This window comes from Galeopterus variegatus, unplaced genomic scaffold, assembly GCF_000696425.1.
Source record: "Galeopterus variegatus unplaced genomic scaffold, G_variegatus-3.0.2 Scaffold229, whole genome shotgun sequence".
NCBI lineage: Eukaryota > Metazoa > Chordata > Mammalia > Dermoptera > Cynocephalidae > Galeopterus > Galeopterus variegatus.
In genome coordinates, this window is record NW_007726340.1 from 693,557 (window position 1) to 713,797 (window position 20,241).

Genomic DNA, 20,241 nt, shown 5'->3' on the forward strand with positions numbered 1-20,241 from the left:
GCCTTCTACGCAAGGGCTTTTGCCGCATATATGTGTTTACCTAAAAACCCTATTCTAAAAATCAAATGAGAATCAAGATTTCTAACCCTCCACAGGGATGACTCCCCCCAAATGGTTCTGACTCCAGCAGGCCCTGCTTGGACACCATGAGCAGGGAAAGGCTCCTGACACTTGTCAGTAACAGCAGTCAGAGACCCAGCCCTGTTGGTGGCCAATGCTTATTAAGCCCTTCTTGTGGGCCAGTTTCTAGGTGACAAGTTTTACCAACACGTATCTCCCTTTTACTTTTGAGGAACATGAAAGTTGCGCTCAGTAACAACTAGTGCTTGCTGCAAAGCCAGTGTCCTTCCTGTCTCCTCAGTCTGCTTGCACCATCCTAACCATGCTGTGAAGATTGATTGGGACTATCCGCAAAGCAGTCAACACAGAATAGAGCACACAGTGGCTGCTCAGTAAATGCTCAATACTGGTAAGTGCTGTGAGCCAAGGTGGAGAGAAGCCAGGCACCCAGATCAGGAAGCAGCTGACCTTGCAGAAGTCCTCCCTGGGCCCCCAGCTGACTGGGTGACTGAGCAAATCTTGGAATCTCTGTAGTCTATTTCCCTATATACGTAACACCCGGCTACAAAAGGGGATCTCTTGGGACCTCACTATCTAATCTCCCACCTACTACTCTAAACTCCTTCTCCCCCTACTCATTCCCTCCATCCCTATCTGCAGCTCACCAGTTTTTTCTCCGTTCCTGAAGTACCCCTAGCGCTGTCCTGTCTCCAGGCTTCTGCACATGCCACCCCCTTTCCTAGTCTGCCCTGCTCCCACACTGGGCAAGTCTAGTACCTGCCCTGGGCATTCTCAGGTGATACCCCTTGTCACCAAATGACCTAGCCCTAGTTTTCTCCATCATAGTACTATTCCAACTAGTAATCCTTCATTTATGTTTTGTATTTTACCTCCACTAGTGACAGTGGGGGCAGGCGCCTTGTGTCACTCCGTGCTACTGTACTGTACTGTACCCTCAGCACAAAGATGGGTTCAGCAAATACTCGGGACTGCATGAGAGAATGGATGAGGGAACGAATGAGTGAAGGAGAGGCCTCTGGCTGAGAGAAAGGTCCCGGGGACCGCGGGGACATGAGGCTACACACTGGGCTCTGCCTGCACCGCCTCCCGGCAAAAGCGAATTTCAGACGGGGGTTTCGGGGTGGGGCCTGGCCTGGGCCAAAGTCCAAGTCCGCGAGCCGCTGCACGGGAAGCTACTGCCTCACCGCCGCCAGCCAAGGACAGGGACGCCAGGTCAGTGAGAGGGTCGGATGCAGCAGCCGAGGAGCCAAGAGACAGGGCGGGAGGTCGAATTCAAGGGGATACCGCCGCGCGCCGCGCCGACACCCGCAGGCTCTGCCGCGAGTGATCTTGGGACTTGTGGTTCTCGGCTCCTTGAGACGCCACCGCAAACCGCAAAAGAGGCGCGCTTCGCGGCGCCGCGGAACTACATTTCCCAGAAGGCCCGGGGAGAAGTTGGGGGTCACGGCGAAAGCCCTCCGGCCGGCCGCGCTTCCCAGCGCTATGGGCCCGGTTCCGGGCGCGAGTGGCTGCGCGTGGGCCGTGCGTGTTTCTCCTGAGGCGGTCCCCCCGGGTGAAAGGATCTGGGGACCGGGGACCCGAGCCTATGAGCGGCTCGGTGGCAGGGCCCGACTGCTGCGGAGGCCTCGGCAACACTGATTTCAGCAAGGTACCGACGGGGGCCGACCAGCCGCGGAAACCAGGAGAGAGGTCGGGAGGGCGGGCCGGGTGTAGCGGCTGGCGCAGCCACCAACGCCTGCTGGGCGGGGCCGCTCCGTTACCAGGCAACGAGGGGGCGGGGCGTAGTGGGGGCGTGGCTGGTGCGCGCTTGAAAGCCTCAGATTTCAAGTGTCAGAGAGCGGGTTCCCGAGGCTGTTGTGTGCGTGTGTATGAGGCTGTGTGAGCCTTGGAAGTTGTGCGTGAGTCTCCGGGAAGGTGTGAGGCTCTCAGATAGTATTGTGCATGGGAGTCTCCGAGATTGTGTGTGTGTGTGCGAGTCTCTGGGATTGTGCATGGGAGTCTCCGAGATTGTGCGTGTGACTCTCGGGGATTGTGCAGTCAGGGTTGCTATGTGAGTGTGTGTCCCGGAGTGAATGTGTATGACCGAGGCTGTGTGTGTCTGAGCGTGTGTGAGTGTGGAGGCCAAGCATGCATGTTGGGGGTGTATGAGCATGCATGTTGGGAGTGTGTCGTGTGGCTGGTGAGAGCTGTGGATGTGCGCTCAGTGTCAGGGTCCTACCCCGGTCCCATCTCTCCGCAGGCAGGGGCCAGCTCTGCCACTGAGGTGGGAGAGTGCTAGGGACCCTGGCTCCCTCACGGGTCAGATGGGTGCAAAGCACTGTGCTGGGATGAGTGGGAGGGGCCCTGGTGGGACTTGGCTGCCTGCTGAGGCTGCCCCTCTGCAGAGTCATGGGCCAGAGAGTTTGCTTTTCCCAGGCTCCCAATTCCAATGGGTTTTTCTCTTCCCCGCATTCTCCTTCTATCTAAGCTTCTTCTTAGATCCTTCATTCATTGTTTTCATCAACCACTCTTCATGGAGCCTGTAAGGGACATCTCTGCCCGAAACAGCCTCTAATCCAGTTCATCCATTCGCTTTACCCATTACTCACACATGCATTTATTCACTTACTGATACAGCCAATATTTATCAAGGGATTGCTGAGGGCCAGACGTTAGGGCAATTAAGGGTCAGCTCTCACTGAGCTTTTATTCTAGTGTATATTAGTCTGTTTCTGTTGCTTATGACAGAACAACTGAAACTGGGTAACTGGTAAGGAAATGGAATTTCTCTCTTAACAGTTTTGGAGGCTGGGAAGTCCAAAATTGAGGTGTGCTTCTGGGGAGGGCCCTCTTGGTGGGAACTAGGCAGAATACCGAGGTGGTGCAGGGTGTCAGGTAGTGAGGGGGCTGAGCAAGCGCATGTTAATGTGCTTTCTTCCTCTCCTTGTAAAGCGCCTGGTCTGTTCCCTTATAACCGATTAAACAATTAACCCATTTATCCATGAATGGATTATTCCATTCATGAGAGCATAGTCCTCCCAATCCAATCACCTCTTAAAGGCCCCATTTCAATTACCATATTCGGGATTAAGTTCCAGCATGAGCTTTGGAGGAGAAAAACATTCAAACCATAGTATCCTGGAAACATGGAAAGTTCTTTGAAGGAGGTAAAACTGGTCAATATTTTACAGAGTAGCTGGTGGGGAGGTGGGATTGAAATTCCGAGATCGTGTGGTTCTCTGTCTGTGAGGGAGGTGATGTAGGATCTGAGACCTGAGGATGAACAAGTCAGGGAGGGAAGCAGGTGCAGAGACCTTGAGGGGGCACAGAAGGCTAGCAGCTGGCCTTGAGGGAGTGCGGGACAATTGACATGGATGATGGGCAGCAGAAGACAGCAGACTACTATTTTTATTTTAGGCTTCTTATTGAAGTGTGACATCCAGTGAGATGAGTGACAGGTCACACATGCGCGGCTCCTGCATTTTAACAAAGAGCACTGCCCGTTGCAACTACCCAGATCAGGACAGGTCATCACTAGCCCCAGGAGCCACCCTTGGGAGAACAATCTTATCTATGGATGGAATCCTTAGAATCTTACACTGTCAATGGCCATGAGAGACTCTCTAGACCCACTTGGTCAGTGACAGGGCTGTCAATCACAGAGGGAAAGGACACCAAACCTGGCTTAGGGGATGGATGTCTCCTGGACAAGTGATTCCGTGCAGAAGGGTGGGTTGCCATTAACTGGGGATGGGAAGCCTTGGAACCATAGGGCAGAATGCAAGGGGGCAGTGTCCCATGGCAGAGCCAGCTAGAGGGTTGTGGGGCTGCCGCAGGTGATCGTAGCAAAGCCTGTGTTCTACACCTAGAAGCAATAGATGAGAGGCTCAGCCAGGGCTAAGGGGTCATTAACTGGGTGTATGTAGGGAGGGCTTTTCTGCTCTCTCTTCTTTCCTTCCAGAGCCTGATGGGTCTTTGCAGCTGGAGAGAACTGGGAGCATCTTGGGGGGGACAGGTCAGGGTGACCCTTGTTGACTAACAATCTGTTTTTTCCACTGCTGCCCTTGTTGGTACAGTTAAGCTTCCTGTTGCCAAGGGATTTTGCTTTAAAAAAAAAAAAAAACAACGTACAACATTATGCATTCATCTTACACAGTAGCTCTCCTTCCTCCCTCAAAATCTCTAGTGTTAAAATACATCAGTCCCTGGCCTGTGAGTGTCAAGGTTTTTCTTCATCCCGTGGGCATCTGAGCTGCAGGATCTCAGCGCTATCCAGTAGAAACATCATAGGTCACATACAGAATTTATACTTTCCAGTAGGTGCATTAAATAAGTAAAAAGAAATAGAAAATAGAAAAGAAATATAAAAAATTATTTTAACAATATATTTTATTGTTACCAAAATATATATGAAAAATACCATTACGTCACATGGCATAGAAGCACTCGATAGCCACACATGGCTAGTGGCTGCCACAGTACTGACCAGTGCAGCTGTGTACTATGCCCGTAACCTGCTCTCTTCTGGGCCTGCTTCAGCTGGTAGGGAATCTTGGGTTTGTTTTTAATTTAAAAACATCACACGCTGGAGTGAGGGGCATGCCTGCTGTAGCCTCCTGGACCGAGGCCCTTCTTGCGCCTCTTGGCCCTCTGTGCCATGGGATTCCCGAGCCTCACTCCTCAGCATGGCAGCTGCGTGAAGAAGCAAGCTGGCAGGTGGAGGGCAGCAGGACCTGCTGACTTGCTGTCCACAGGCAGGGGCACCTCCAGGGTTCAGAAGGTGGCTCTGGTTGGGCCCAGGGTGCTGGCTTCTTGGAGCGGCCAGGCTGGTAGAGCAAGGGCACGGGCACGGTCCAGGAGGGCCCCTCTCACGCCGAGGTATCAGATCCCTTTCCATATGGACTCATGTGAGCAGAGGGGTGATGATGTCACCAACTCAGTGTAGGTGTCAAGAAGTGTGCTTCAGTTTCTTGGTGTGTAAGTGGGCATAGTAATGGGGCTGTGGCAAAGATCGAAATGAGAGGAGGGGTATAGAGAAGCTTTATAAATCGTAAAGTGCAGCCCACCGGAGGGGGGTGCCTTCAGAAGGCACAGCCCCTGTAGTCAGGAAGCTGAGAGACTGGGGGAAGGGGAACAGGTCCCTCTGCTTGCACAGCCCCATTTACAACATGGGAGCTGTTGGCTAATATACCCTCCGCCAGAAAAGTAAAATGGTGTTGAAGACCGAGATACACAAAATGGTGCCTGAGAAAGTTTCCTGGAAAACCCCCACGCAGACAGATCCCCCAGCTGCCACGTCACCTTCCCACATGTGCAATTTTGCCCGCCTATGAGAAAGTCCCAGCTCAGCTTAAACCCCACTCGTTCCCTCCCCTTCCTTCTTAGCCAATAGGAACAGTCCAGCTCAGCCTGACTGGGTATAAAAGGCCCACCCGACCCTCCCTGCTGCTGCTCCCACTCTGAGAGGGCAGCCCGCTGGTTCACTTTGCCTGCCTGATACACTTTGGTTGAGCCCCTGTCTCCTGGTGTGTCTTATTTTGCACTCGGGCCAGGGTTTTTCCTTTCATTGGTTCTGTGGCTCGGATGGGTTTCCCCACCCCTAGCAGGACCCCATCCGTTTCTCTGCCCATGGCCTGGAGCCCACACCAGTGACGACACTAGCCTGGCCCTTCTTCCTGATCGCCACCGGCATATCAAAAACCGGCCTTCTAGTCGGTGGGTCTTCGGATTACCACTTTCATCTCTCTCTCTCTCTCCCCCCCACCCCCGCAGGACTTGGCTGGGTTAAGCAGGGTCCGCCCTTTCTCTGCCCTCCCATTCGCTGCGGGGTTTCTTGTTTCTGCCCTCCAGGCACTTGCAAGCCCCAGCATTGGGCACCCCAAAGCTCTACGACACTCTAGGGTCCCTCCGCCGCCAGAAACTGGTGACGACCGCTTTCGGTGGTTTGAGACCCCTCAGTTCGGGTCGGTACTTCCTCCTCCATTCTCATGGGGGTGCCTCGTCTCTCCCGGCCGGCTCCCCTCTAAAATGTCCCCTGACTAATCTTCACACTTTGGGTCTGACTTCAGATATTTTTTTTTTTTTCCTTTTTGTCTTTTTTCGTGACCGGTAATGGGATCACAACCCTCGGTGTCACGCCCGTACCGCGACAGGCAACGGGATTGCAACCCTCAGTGTTGCGCCCGCATAGCGCTCAACCAGTGAGCGGACCGGTCTCTATATGGGATCCGACCCTCGGCGGGAGCACTGTCACACTCCCAAGTGCCGCACTCTACCGAGTGCGCCACTGGGCCAGCCCGTGACTTCAGATATTAAGCTAAAAAAACTTGTTAGGTTTTCCACCCAAGAATGGCCCAACTAGAATTTACATAATCAAAACACGTGGCCTCCCTTTGGGTCCCTCAACCCGGACATTCTCCGGGGCTTGTATAACTTCCATGAGCAATTGGGACAACGGGCCGGAATTCCCTGTGTCCAGGCTTTTTCTTACATCCGTTCTAACCCTGCTTTATGTTCCACCTATTCCCCAAACAGGTCTCATTAGCTTCTAAGCCTTCTCTGCCTGCCGCCTCCTCCCCTCCCCTGACTTCGGCCCAGCAGATGAGCCCCCCCATGTTGGGGACATGCTCCTCCCCCACTCCAACTGCCATCGGCTCTTCCCGCCCCTTCTGTCCCTCCAGTGCCACCACATCCTTCCAGCCCCCCATACACGATCCCGAGCGCATGAAACCCGGGCCACCCTCCCAGCCCAACCTGTGCTTTCAGCTCCTCTTGAGAGGTGGCAGGAGCGGAGGGTATCATTACAGTCCATGTCCCTTTTTCTATGACTGATCTTTCCCAAATCGAGAAACGCTTGGGCTCCTACACAACGAACCCAGTTGTCTACACGAGGGAATTCTAATACCTTTGCCAGGCCTATAGCTTAACTTTCCATGACGCCCACACTATCCTCACAAATTCTTTATTGCCAGAAGAACGTAGGGGAGTCTGGCTCGAGGCCAGGGCACACAGAGATGAGGGCCATCAAGCCATGCCCGCTCACCCAACTGGGGCACAGGCTGTCCCGGAAACCGACCCTCATTGGGATTATAACCCCTGCCCCCAGATTGGCCCTCCGTGATCAGTTTCTTACTTGTGTAGTGGTGGGGCTTAAAAGGGCTGCACCAAAAACAGTTAATTATGAAAAAATCCAAGAAATAATACAAGATAAAAATTAAAATCCTTCTTCTTTCTTAGATCGCCTCACTCAGGCTGTTTTACAACATACTAATACAGGCCCAGAGACCCCAGAGGGGAGACAACTTCTCATGACCTATTTCTTTAACCAGAGTTCCCCTGACATAAGGGTAAATTAAAGAAAGTGGAAAGGGGGTCCCTCACTCCTCAACATGAAGTACTGACTGCCGCATTCAAGGTTTATAATGGCCCAGACGATAAGACCAAACGCCAGAAGTACCAACTACTGGCACAGGCCTTAAAGGGGCCCAAGCCCTCACCACCGACTGCCTTTTCAAGGGGCCCAACCACGCCAAAGGGACCCCCGGGTCCCTGCTTCAAGTGTGGTAAGGAAGGACATTGGGCATGATCATGCCTCAACCCCAGGCCCCCACCAAGGCCATGTCCGAAATGCCACACTCCCGGTCACTGGGGAGTGGATTGCCCCAGCCTCCGTAGGGAGACTGGACCTATCTCGAACCCCACACCCAGCCTTCTAGGACTGCTGTTGGATGACTGACGGGGGCCAGGGCACCCTCTACAGCCCTCACCACCGCCAGGGAGCCCAGGGTACATCTTGCAGTTGAGGGCTGCCCCATTTCTCTCCTCCTTGATACCGGTGCCACTTTCTCAGTATTAACAGAGCTCTGGGGACCTACCTCCTCTTCCACACTGCCCATTGTCGGGGTAGGAGGCAAAACCATTTTTCCACTAAAAACTCCCTGGGTAACTTGCCGCTTTGGGGACCAGTCCTTTGCTCATCAGTGTCTTGTGATGCCACAGTGTCCAACCCCCTTGTTAGGTCGAGCCGTATTGGCCAGGTTCCAGGCCTGCATCTCTCTCCGCCATACCCTTCATTGCTCTTATCGGTCGCTGGGGTGGCCCAACCTCCAGACAAACCAGATCTCCCCCCACCACTATCCAAAGTTAATCCCCAAGTTTGGGATGCTTCACCTCCCTCTCTAGCCCATTGCCAACCAGTTCGGATCTCCCTCAGAGACCCCCAAATATTTCCCTCGCCAGGCCTAGTACCCTCTTCCTGCCAGCAGCCTGCTAGGGTTGCAGCCAATTATCAGTGAGCTATTAAGGAAGGGTTTCATTCGGCCCACAGACTCCCCCTCCAGTACTCCCATCCTGGCAGGTAAAGAAACTCCCAACACTTACCGGTCAGTCCAGTGCGTCATTGACGGGGCAGTTGTGCCCATCCATCCTGTAGTTCTCACCTGTTCCGTTTCCTCCGGCTCCGTTCTCTGCCTGCCTGTCTCACTGGTGCCTCAACTTACGGTTACAGCCAAGCAGAAATTATTGCCCTAATGAGCCCCCCAGAAAACCAACAGCATGCCGTCTTTCTCCCCGTAGTCATCGGGGTCTCCCTAGCCTCCTCTCAGTGGCCATGGGACTAGGCCCAGGGGCTCTTATCCATTCTGTAGACTCCACTAGAGATCTGTCCCCAAAACTCCAGGCGGCTGAGGCTTCAGCAGAGGCCCTGACCTCCCTACAATGCCAGATCACCTCGATCGCCCAGGTAGCTCTCCTCACCGCAGAAAAAGGCGGCACCTGCCTGTTTCTCAACGAAGAATGCTGTTGCTAACGAATTCACAAGGGGTCTCGGGTGTCCATCAATCAACTTCTCCTCCCTAACATCCAACAAGCAGAGGACATATTTGAGGGCCTCAGTGACCTTTGGCTCCAAGAGACATTCCTCACCTTCTCAACAGAAGGAATTACCATCTTCAGCGCCTGGGTTTATGGTCTCTTATGTCTCATATTAGCCTAAGCAAACCTTCCTCCCTCACCTCCCAAGTCCCCCTCCCCCTTCTTCGCCTCTTCTCAGCAGGAAGTAGCCAGAGATGATCTCAACGCCCTTCTCCCAATCTAAGACCAAAGAGGGAGGAATGTTGGCTAATATGCCCTCTGCCAGAAAAGTAAAATGGCGTTAAAGACCGAGATACACAAAATGGTGCCTGAGAAAGTTTCCCGGAAAACCCCCACCCAGACAGATCCCCCAGCTGCCACGTCACCTTCCTGTGCTGCGCACTTTTGCCCGCCTATGAGACAGTCCCAGCTCAGCTTAAACCCCACTCGTTCCCCCCCCCTTCCTTCTCAGCCAATAGGAACAGTCCAGCTCAGCCTGACTGGGTATAAAAGGCCCACCCGACCCTCCCTGCTGCTGCTCCCACTCTGAGAGGGCAGCCCGCTGGTTCACTTTGCCTGCCTGATACACTTTGGTTGAGCCCCTGTCTCCTGGTGTGTCTTATTTTGCACTCGGGCCAGGGTTTTTCCTTTCAGGAGCCAGTGAACCACTGGAGGAAAATCCTGGTGGCAGATTTGTGGTATCTTTGCCTTTTGGGGAAGATATTTGCCTGATATGCAAAATTGTTTTTAAAATTTAAAAAATTTTTACCACTTTAGTTAAAATAAATGGCACACCATTAGATGATTTATTTAACGATGGTTTCAGGGACATAAATTTTGTCGTCAGTGTTTTTTGAAACAGTCAAGACACCAGGCTTTCCTTTGCCATTCATTGTAACCTTGGCCAAGTCACGTAAACTCCAGGGTCCTGTTTCCTCTGCTTCTGTCGAGATAATGATACAGTTTTTCCTTGTCAGGCTGTCAGTATGATGAATTACTTTGATGTTTTGAATGTTGAACCAGCTCGGAATTCCTGGGGTGACCCCCCACTTGGTCCTGACACATTATCCTTTGCAGATATTGCTGGATTTGATTTGCTATTATTTTTTGTTGAGGATTTTTGTGACTAGGTTTATGAGAAATATTGGTTTGTAGTTTTCTTTTCTTGCTATGTCCTTATTTGGTTTGAATATTAATGTAATGCTGGTCTCAGGAAGTGAACTGGGGAGTGTCCCTCTTCTGTGCTCTGGAAGAGACTGTGTGGAATTGCTGGTATTTCTTCCTAAAATGTTGGGTAGAATTCATCCAGTTAAACCATCTGGGCCTGCAGCTTTCTTTTTTTGGAAGGTTTTAAACTATGAATTCAATTCCTTTATAAATATAGGACTATTTCCTCTTGAATGAATTTTGGTAGCTTGTCTTTCAATGACTGGTCCATTTCATCTAGATTGTTGAATTTGTGGGCCTAAGGTTGGTCATATTTCCTTATCATTTCCACGTTTGCAAGGTCAGTAAGGAGGTCTCCTCTTCTGTTTCTGTTGTTTGTAATTTGTGTCTTCTCTCTTTTGTACTTTGTCAGTCTGGCTAGAGGTTTATTGATTATATTGAAAAAAATAGATTGCTAAAGGGTCATGAAAAATGACCTTTTATAAAATTACATTGTATAATATTGAATCTATGAATTATCCTGATTTGAGCATTGCATATTGCATACAGGTATTGATTTTCAACTCTGCACCCCACAGATATGTACAATCAACTATGTTACGATAAAAAAAAAAAAAAAAGAAAGAAAAAATATGTTTTTCCCAAAGAACCAGCTTTGAGTTTGATTTTTTTTTCTTTCTATTTTCAATTTGATTGATATTTGCTCTTACCTTTTACTTTTTTCTTCTCTCTGCTTCAGGTTTAATTTACTCCTCTTTCTCTAATTTCTTAAGAACAAAGCTTATATGACTGATTTGAGACTTTTCTTCTTTACTAATGTCAGCTGTTTCCCTCTCAGCCCTGTTTTAGCTGAACCCCACAATTTCTGATATGTTGTATTGTCATTCAGTTCAAAATATTTTAAAATTTCTCTTAAGACTTAGTTCTCTCGATTCACGCATTATTTAGAGGTGTATTCTTTAACAGACATCTTTCTGTTATTCTAGTTTAATTTTGCTGTGGTTTGAGACCGCATTTTGTGTGCTTTTTATTCTTTCAAATGTAAGACTTGCTTTATGGCTCCGAATGTGGTCTATCCTGGTGAGTGTCTCAGCTGCACTTAGGAAGATGCGCGCTCGTCTGTCATTGTGGGGAGCTCCATTAGTGCTGATCAGGCCTAGGTGGTTGGTAGTCGTGTTCAGATCAACTATATTTTTACTGATTTTCTGCCTACTTACTCTCTTTATTGTATTGTATTTTATTTTTATTTTTACATTTACTTGCACATTTTTGTGGGGTACAGTATGTTGTTTCAATACATACAGATACCGCACAATGATTCACTTAGGGCTCACGGCCCAGTTTTGTGCCTGTCAGTCCCCTACTTCTCCTCCCCCCTACTTCTCCTCCCCGCTGCTTCCCTCCCTTCCTGGCCTCTGGTAACCATTATTCTACTCTCTACTTGTATGAGAATTGTTGCTTTGCCCCCCACGGATTTGTCACCCCTCTTCCCCTGGGTGGCAGGGCCACAAAGGATTACTCAAAGCCCATCTCTTCTGAGCAGTGAGAAGCCCTGAAGTGGTTAATCTCCCAGAACCTCAAGAGAGAGGCATTCCTTCCATTTGGGAAATTAACCACAAATTGGGGTTCTTTTCCTGCATTTATTCTCCAGACCAGGAAGTTACAGGAAGAGAACATAGGTGGGGTTATAGTTTAACAATATAGGCTGGTAACATTCAGTAAAACAAGCCAGATGACATTCCATAAGGCAATTTAAGTGATCCACCAACAGAAGCTTGGTCTTAGCAAACATTCCTTCTCCTTACATAGCTTCCCAGTATCTTCACATGTCAATCAGTAACTTGTCTGTCTTTGAACCAGCAACCTTGCTGTGTTACAATTCTTTATCTTACAGCAGAGACCATAGCCTGGGAAAAATTTCCTGTTTTTTTCAAGATCAACATTTTATATGTACTTTTAAGAAGTTAGACTAAACCTGAAAGTACAAGAAAGTAGGCCCTGTGAGATATATTTGCTTTATAGTATACTCCACAGGGAACCACTTTTTTTTTTCTTTTTGTTTATTTGGTTTTTTTTTTAGATTCCACATATGAGTGAGATCAGGCAGTATTTGTCTTTCTGTGCCTGGCTTATTTCACTTAACACAATGATCTCTGGTTCCATACATGTTGCTGCAGATGATAGGATTTCATTTTCTTTTTTATAGCTGAGTAGTATTCCATCACATATATATACCATGGTTTTGTTTTGTTTTTTAATCCATTCATCCGTTGATGGGCATTTAGGCTGATTTTGTCTCTTGGCTATTATGAATAGTGTTGCAATAAACATATGCGTTCTGCCTACTTTTTCTATCAATTACTGGGAGAGGAGTGTTGAGGTCCCTAACTAGAATTGTGCATTTGTCTGTTTCACCTTTTAGTTCTGTTAGTTTTTGCTGCACGTATTAGCTGCAATTTTTAATCTGAGAAGTGGGCATACCTCACAGGGTTGTTGCATGGACTTAGTAACATGGCAGTAATAGCTAACAATGTCAACCTTCACTGCACGTGAGACACCATGCTAAGTGCCTTCCTTGTGTTTTCTCATTTAGTCCTCCTGACAGTCCCATGAAGAAGGTACCACCATTATTCCCATTTCACAGACTAGGAAACCAAGCTTGCCAAGGTGAGGTGACTTGCCCGGGATCACACAGGGTGCCCCATTTCATAACCATTCTGGCCTGCCTCATTAAAGTCCTTTTCCAGGGCTTGATGCTTGGTTAACTTTCCAGAGTAGGTTGGCTGGCTCATTGTCATTATTGTCTTCAACATATAATTTGAATTTGGATAAATATACCCAGTTGCACCAACCTGGTAGGTTCTGTCCTGGGCCCTGGAAGTGATTGTAGAGAAAAGGGTTCTGAAGCCCACGGCTCAGCAGAGCAGATAAGAAGAGATAACCAAGTGAGGAGGTCAGGCTTTGAGAAGCACAGGCCCTGCCCATGTGCGCACATTGGGGGGCTCCCTTTGGCCCCACTGATGAGCCATCAGTGCCTGTTCGCACATGGCCTGGGACACACTTGTTGAGTGAGGAATGAGTGAATGAATGTCTTCGCCTTCCTGAAAGGAGTTATGGATCAGGGGAACTGGGACAGCTGCTGGCCATTTTGTTTTATTGTGGGATTTAGGAACACATCGAAGCAATGTTTTTTCCCCAGGAATTGTCTGTAGCTGATCAGTGTTATTAGAGATCACTGTCGCATTTTGACGTTCTAACAAAATGCCCCTCGTGCCTTAAGATGGTCTCTGCTGTCCAGGGCTTGCTTATCCTCAAACTCCAGCATTGGGGCAACCTTCCTTGGGTCATTGTCCCTTCTCTGGCTCTTCCTTTAGGACATGTTTCTTCCCAGGAGGGCCCCTGCAGAAAGTGAGAGAGTGCAAGGTGTCTTACTAGTTAATGTTATGTGGACAGAGTAAGGGACAGAACAGCCTCAGCACGAGAGCCTCTGTGTGCCTGAGTGTTGCCTCCTGCTCTCGCCAGGCTGCCTTGTAACCTTGCATGGCTAGTCTCAGGAACCCCATTTCACCGGAGGGAGACCTGGGCCCAGACTGGTCATGGGAGGCTTGCCGTGGTCCCTCCTCAGTGCTGGTGAAGCTCTGCTCTAAGCCTGACTGTGGCTGCCAAAGCCCAGAGTCTTTCTTCTGAGCCAGGTGGCCCCAGTGTAGAAACAATGGTGTCAGGGGGCCGCCTTCATATAAAACGTCTTCCCCAACTCCTACCAGAGAATAAACTTCTTAGAGGAGAATAGTCTGGCATGGTCATTCTTGTGTCTGTGCCAGGCACAGGGCTTCAACCCAAAGTTGCCCAAGTCCGCTGACAATGCCAGGGGCATGTGTAAAGCTCTGGGAGAGGCAGAAGGGGCTGTGATTCCACAGGCATGTTTTGCAGTGATGGTGGGCCCTGCTGGAGGACCCCTGACCCCTCTCTGGGAAGTCTCACCCTGCCCTTTGACATATATCGTATGTGCAGCAAAACAGTCGCTTGCAATCGATGTGACTTTGATGTGACTTTGCCTCTCTGGGGCCCTGCTGTTTGTTTGGATGTCACAATGTGACGTGCACCCTGGGTCCTGTTGACCTGCTGCAAATCATTCCCTGCTGACAGTACGTTGCTCTGAAGAGTCCCCACATCCTTCAATGAAGTGAAATTGCTATGAGCCTCTTCCTTGCCAACCCATGGGGTCTCCGTAGCTGAGCCCAGCCATCAGTGACCATGTGACCCAAATTATTCCTGGAGCTCAGCTGACATTTCCTTCTGGTTGTGGTAGGTAGTTCCTCTCCTTTAGTCAAATTCTGAGACCTCTGCAGCCTGTAACCTGGGAGGGGGATTCCACTCTTAGAATTACTGGGTAGCAGAAAGCCAGGATTTCTGTTGCTTGAATGAGTTTGGGGCTGGGGGACCCTCCCCTTAGTCAAGGTGGCCTATGTGTGTGCGAGAGATTGGTTGAGGGAGACTCCGACACTGGGTGGTAGACCCAGGGTATGAGACTCCAGGACTCTCCTGTTGTGCTCACATCTGACTTGAGTTTTTGGTTCTTTTCTGCCTGTCCAGTTTCAGGAGGGAGGTCTGCCCTTCCAAGCATATTTTGAGAAGCAACAGCCATCAGGAAGGGAACTTGGTGACTCTGGTAGGGAGTAGGAAGCCAAGAGGGGTCCCCATCTGCTGCCCGGAATTCTACTCTGAATATTAGTCACTCTCTCCTGCTCAGCAGATGCTTCTCCAGGCAACACAAATCCTCCTCAAGGTGACCAGATTACCTGCCGGATACTTTCCTCCTGCTGAGACAGGCTGACCCCAGGGCACTGAGACCTCAAGGGAGGAGGGACAGTGGGGCCACGCGCTAATTTTGACCAGTGCAGGCCTAGCTGGGGGACCCAGGTGGATGTCAGTTGCTGCTGCGTTCAGCCAGTGTTAGTTGGTTAATCTCTCAGTGCCTCAGTTTCCCTCTTTCACTTCAGCTCCCACAGAAGATTAAAGGAGCATATTTCTCCTTGCTCATGTCCCAAGTCTCCTTGGGAGTGTTCAGGCCCCAGAAACACTGACTTTTATCCTTGTCCTCTGGGGCAGGGTCCAGGTCCTGCCCTAGCTGCTGAGGTCCACGTCTTCTGGGGCTTTCTGTCGGGAATCTGGAAGGCCGGGCTGGCTAAGGCCGACTCTGCTCCTCACTCACCAGGGTCAGCGGGATTCCCCAAGCCCTGGGCTATCTCATATGCAACAATGGTAGGACTTTTCCTTCCAGGCAGTTAAGTGGGTTGCAAGACGAGGTGCATCCTCCCTGCTCTTGACATCTGGTACCAGTGAGTCCTGCAGCCAGGTCATTCTGTCAGTCTCAGATCCTTAGAGCAAGGGCCACTTCTATGCGTGCCCAGCATGTAGTGACTGGCATGGAGCTGAATTCTTCAAGATCTCTCCAAGACTGTGAGAGAGCAGTGTTCCCCCAGGGCCCCGTGGGGACACAGGGGCATGTTCCCACTGCCAATCTTTCCCAAGGCCTTTGGTGTCATCCACACACAGGAAACGCACAGACTTTTACTGTGCAGTTGGAGAAGTCTGCTGTGTGCGCCTCGGCTAACCCAGACTCCGGTGAGGTGGGGAATGTCTCCCTTGGCCTGGAGAATGGGGAATTTCCCTGTGCCCCTTCCCAGTCAGGGCTCCGCCTGCTCCCCAGGCTGCCTCTGTTCAGTGGCTGAAGGCTTCTAGGGCCTCCAGGAACTATTTGCCTCAGGGTCCCCAGGCCTTTTCCCCAGCTGGGTGGGATTCTGCTCTGAGCTCACACTTGCCCCTCTTTCCCCTTTGGCTTGGGTAGAAGTGTCTTGGTCCTGTGGCTCAGGGGCAGGGGCCCAGTGCTGGGGGCACAGGCCGGGCATCCTGGCAAGCCCAGGCGAGCTGGTGACGCTCACACTGGTGTGCACTCAGCTCAGCTGCTGCTGGCTCCAGAGGCCTGTCCTCCACAGACCTGGGCCAGCATCAGACCCGCAGGGGTCAGGACCTGGTGAGCCACCTACCCCACGCCACTTATCTGTGAGTAATGGTGGTGATGGTGGCACCCTCCACCTCCAGGATTAGTGGGTGGACTACGAAAGGAGTCCATTTGACTTGTCTTCTCCCACTGCTTGGTGAGAAGCGGCCACAGCCAGCTGAAGAGCCACACTGTTGGGGTCACATTTTCATACCTGAGAACACCCAGCACCTTACTGCACTGAAGGGACAGAGACTTCAGGCGTAGAGGAATGGTGGCCTCCTGCAGAACTCACCTTTAAAGGGAGATCTGGCTAATGGAATCCTTGTCCCAGAGTTGCCAGGTGAACTCCTGTGGAAATGGTCATTTTATTTTATTTTATTTTTTTCCTTTTTGTCTTTTTTCGTGACCGGCAACGAGATCGCAACCCTCGGTGTCGCGTCCGCACCGCGCTCAACCAGTGAGCGGACCGGTCTCTATATGGGATCCGAACCCTCGGCGGGAGCGCCACCGCACTCCCAAGCGCCGCACTCTACCGAGTGCACCACCGGGCTGGCCCGAAATGGTCATTTTAAAAGTTGGTGACAGTCATGGGGCACTGGCTGTGAGTTCCTCTGCCTGCGATGATTCACAGGGTAGGTCTAGGGCTTTTAACACCCCCAGGCCTGCTGCACAGACCCTGTTGTCCTTTCCTGGGGGCTGCAGGGAGGCCAGCTGATGGAGATTCCTGGTTTGCAGAGTTGATGACTGGAGAGACAGTGTCTGCAGTGGCTGAGTGGGTGGGCAGATGCGGGAGGGGCCAGGCTTAACCCCAGGACTCCTTCCAGGCCTAGCCTAGGCCCTGCATCCCTGTCCTCCTCCCTAACACCCCTTCCACCCTATGGCATACCCTGGGGACAGACGGTCCCCAACCAGGGACTTCAAACTGACAGAGCCCCGAGACTGACCTCTGCCTTGAACAGGTTCAGTTCTTGTGGTTTCTAGGAACCTTGAGAAGCCCAACTCTCTCCCTGTCTGACCACCCCACTGCCTGCCAGTGCTTCTAAACCATTGCTTGATTTCTCAGCCAAAAGGTGCTATAAAAATAAATATTTATTTTAAAATTTATTATTTAAAAATAAGTACTTATGAAGCACACATCTGGGTGGCTGGTGAATCCAGGCCCTGTGCCTCGCAAGAGGCCATGCCCCTGTGTCCAGGGAGATCTGTTAGTCATTGCCCGCTGCCCAGCTGCCCTCATGCTTGCAGAATCCCCACAGGGGTCGCTTGGACAATTTCCAAAAAGCCACATTGGAGGAGACCAGGGTCCTGGGAACACAAGGTGGCTGAGCCAGAGAGCCCCTTGGAGACCATGGTTAGCCCTCAAGTTTTACTGATGATGAAACGAGGGTCATGGTTTACTCAGCGAAGATTTCCTCTTTGTGCCCGGCAGTGGGGTGGGCACTGGAGACACAAATATCAATTTAAAAATAGTCCCTAGGCTGGAAGAGCTATTACAAGATAGGGGCAGATAACAAATAATTGCCATGGTCATATAGTAAGGACACAGAAGAGAGTGCCACGGGTGACGGGGAGAGGAGATGCTCCAGCTGGGTCTTGAGGGATGAATAGGAGTTTGCAGAGCGATAGAGGTATGTCAGACAGGGGCAGAAGCCACTGGGAAAGAGTCTGTGTTGGTGATTGGGGTGGGATGGAAAGGATGGCAGGTGAGGGACCAGTCAGGCCACAGAAGTCCTGCCCTGCAGAGGAGGCTTGACTGCACTGTCACTGAGCACTGGGATGGGTGAGCTGTGTGCAGGCGAGAAGGCCTGGAGTGCAGGTGAGAAGGCCTGGAGTGCAGGCGGCTGCCAGGAGGTGAGACTCCATGCAGGAGGGCCCTGGGGATGTGCAAAGGCAGGAGGCCATTGAGCTCCTTTGCTATGCCCTGGGTGAGACACAGTCAAAGCTGGGGGTGGGCAGGGGTAGGAGGCCAAAGCGGAGGTGGGGGTGGGGAAAGTCCTCACTCATGCCTCCCCCTTCTCCCTGTTCGGCATCTCAACCCCTAGCCCAAACCTTGCCTATCCTCAGCTGCTCCCTTGTTTCATTCCAATTGTCCCATCTGTCATTCCACCTTGTACATAACATAAAGAGGGTGCCAAGAGTGAGCGGGTTACCCCTTGGAGGCTCCCAGCCACAGTCGGAGCTGCTGAGCGCCTGCAGCCGACAAGGCTGGGCTCTGAGCAGGCACCTCGGCAGCGCCTGGGTGTGGCAGGCATCCCACGTGTCCCTGGAGCCCTCTCCACTCAGGAAGGACAGTTCCTCGTTGGTCCCTTACCTGCCATCCTTTCCGTCCCACACAGACCCCTTCCCAGTGGCTTCTGCCTGTCTGACATACCCTCTATCCCTCTGCAGCCTCTGCAAACTCCTACTCATCCCTCAAGACCCAGCTGGAGCATCTCCTCTCCCTGTCACCCGTGACACCCTCTTTGTGGTATGAACAAGGTGGAAAGACAGATAGGACGACGGGGATGAAAGAAGGGTGGGGCTGAGGTGAGGCAAGGTTTTGGCTGGGGATTGAGGTCTGGGGGTCGAGGTGGGGAATGGCGGTAAGGGGAAGGGACAAGTGGGGACTTGCAGCTGGCTAAGGGTCTGTTGTCCACACGGAGGGAGGTAACTCACCCCAACACACTCTGTAAGTGGCCCACACCAGATCCCGGCCTCCTGGTTCCCGGCCAGCTTTCCCTTCCTCCGCCGTGGCTCCTGCTCAGCCCCCACTAGCCTGTCTGTGGACGGGGCCATGGAAGCGGGAGGTGCTTCATCAGTAGAAGATAAGATGGTGCTCTGGGTAAACCCCAAGTTCAAGAAGCTCTGGGGCTGCACAGCCGGCCTCCCCTTTCCTCCCTCTAGGGCAGGGCAGCCTGTTCTGAGGCCTGTTGCGGTAGCTTCTTCCTTCCTGAGTGGGGGGGCTCCGAGGGCACGTGGGACTCCAGCCACACCCGAGGCGCTGCCGAGGCGCCAGCTCGGAGAGCTCGCCTGGCTGGCTGCAGGGCTGGGCGGCTCTGACCGCGGCGGGCCTGGGTGTACCAGCTTTGCGTGCTGATGCGTCCGCGGTGCCCCACTGCCACGTCAGTGCTCCTGGTCACTTTCTCACTCGGCCGTTCTGTCCGTGTGCTCACATGCTTCGCCCACCCCTGCAGGAGGGGCCTGCACCCGGTGCTGCGCAGCTGTACCTTTGACCCGCAGCCGGTGGAGCTCTGCCCTGGAGAAGCGCAGACTGGCTGGCGAGGAGGCCGCACGAGTGGGATGCCAGGCCATGGCAGAAGATGGCTTCCTGTGGACATCTTACATGCTCAGTGCTGTTCTGGGATGTTCCCACTGCCACACGCAGCAGTGCGGCGGGTGGCAGCCTGCGCTCTGCTGGAGAAGGTCTCCGGGTGAAGCAAGAATGAGCGTACAGGCCGCTCGGCCTCCAGCGCTGGGTGACCTGCGGGGGACAAACGCACTCTTCGAGAGAATTTACTATAGCCCATAATGAAGCAGAACAAAGCACCATCAGAGTAGGCATCATGGGAAAGCTCCCAGCTCTATGGATTTGACACTTTACAATTTCATATTATTTTTATTTTGAATTATATGTGGAGAGGCACCATAATATTTTCAGTGCATTGGCCCTCCAAAATCCTTTCTAAAATGAAAAATAAAGTCTAGAAAAGAATGCAAGGACTCAGTGGATACTCACCACCCAAAATGTCAGAGGTGCCTCATCTCTCTTTAGAGAAAGAAGTCCCTGTTGAAAGTGTCTCGTTCCCCGCTCTTTGCCTCTAAAGCAGAGGGTCTCATCAGGGGATTTTGCTCCCAGGGGATGTTTGGAAATGTCTGGAGACATTTTTGGTTGTCACACTGGGGAGGAGCTACTGTTAACCAGTGGGTAGAGGCCAGGGGTGCTGCTGAATATCCTACAATGCCCAGGATGGCCCCGCACAACGGAATGACCAGACCCAAATGTCAGCAGTGCCGAGGCTCAGAAACCCTGTTCCAGACGCGACAGGCGTCACGTGTTTAACATATTGCACTGTAGTCTTTTCTTAAGCACATGCACAGAAAGAATACTTAGTACTATATTGTTTTATGTTGTGTCCTAAAAATGTGTATGTGTGCCCTGAACTCTGCAACTTGCTCTTTTC

At 51.6% G+C, this 20,241-nt stretch overlaps 1 protein-coding gene across 2 annotated transcripts in view; it reads left to right on the forward strand.

Annotated features, from left to right (window-relative positions):
- The first annotated feature begins 1,272 nt into the window (after positions 1-1,272).
- Positions 1,273-20,241, forward strand: part of PEMT (phosphatidylethanolamine N-methyltransferase) — an 89,681-nt gene continuing 70,712 nt past the window's right edge. The window contains exon 1 of one of the 2 annotated variants that reach the window (XM_008566238.1): positions 1,273-1,293. Coding sequence is in view for 1 of the 2 variants with exons in the window: in XM_008566237.1 (XP_008564459.1) it covers positions 1,667-1,729 (63 nt within the window). In the remaining variant the exon portion in view is untranslated. Of the gene's footprint in view, positions 1,294-1,555; positions 1,730-20,241 lie in introns of those variants that run through there. The other variant, XM_008566237.1, reaches the window with a different exon arrangement.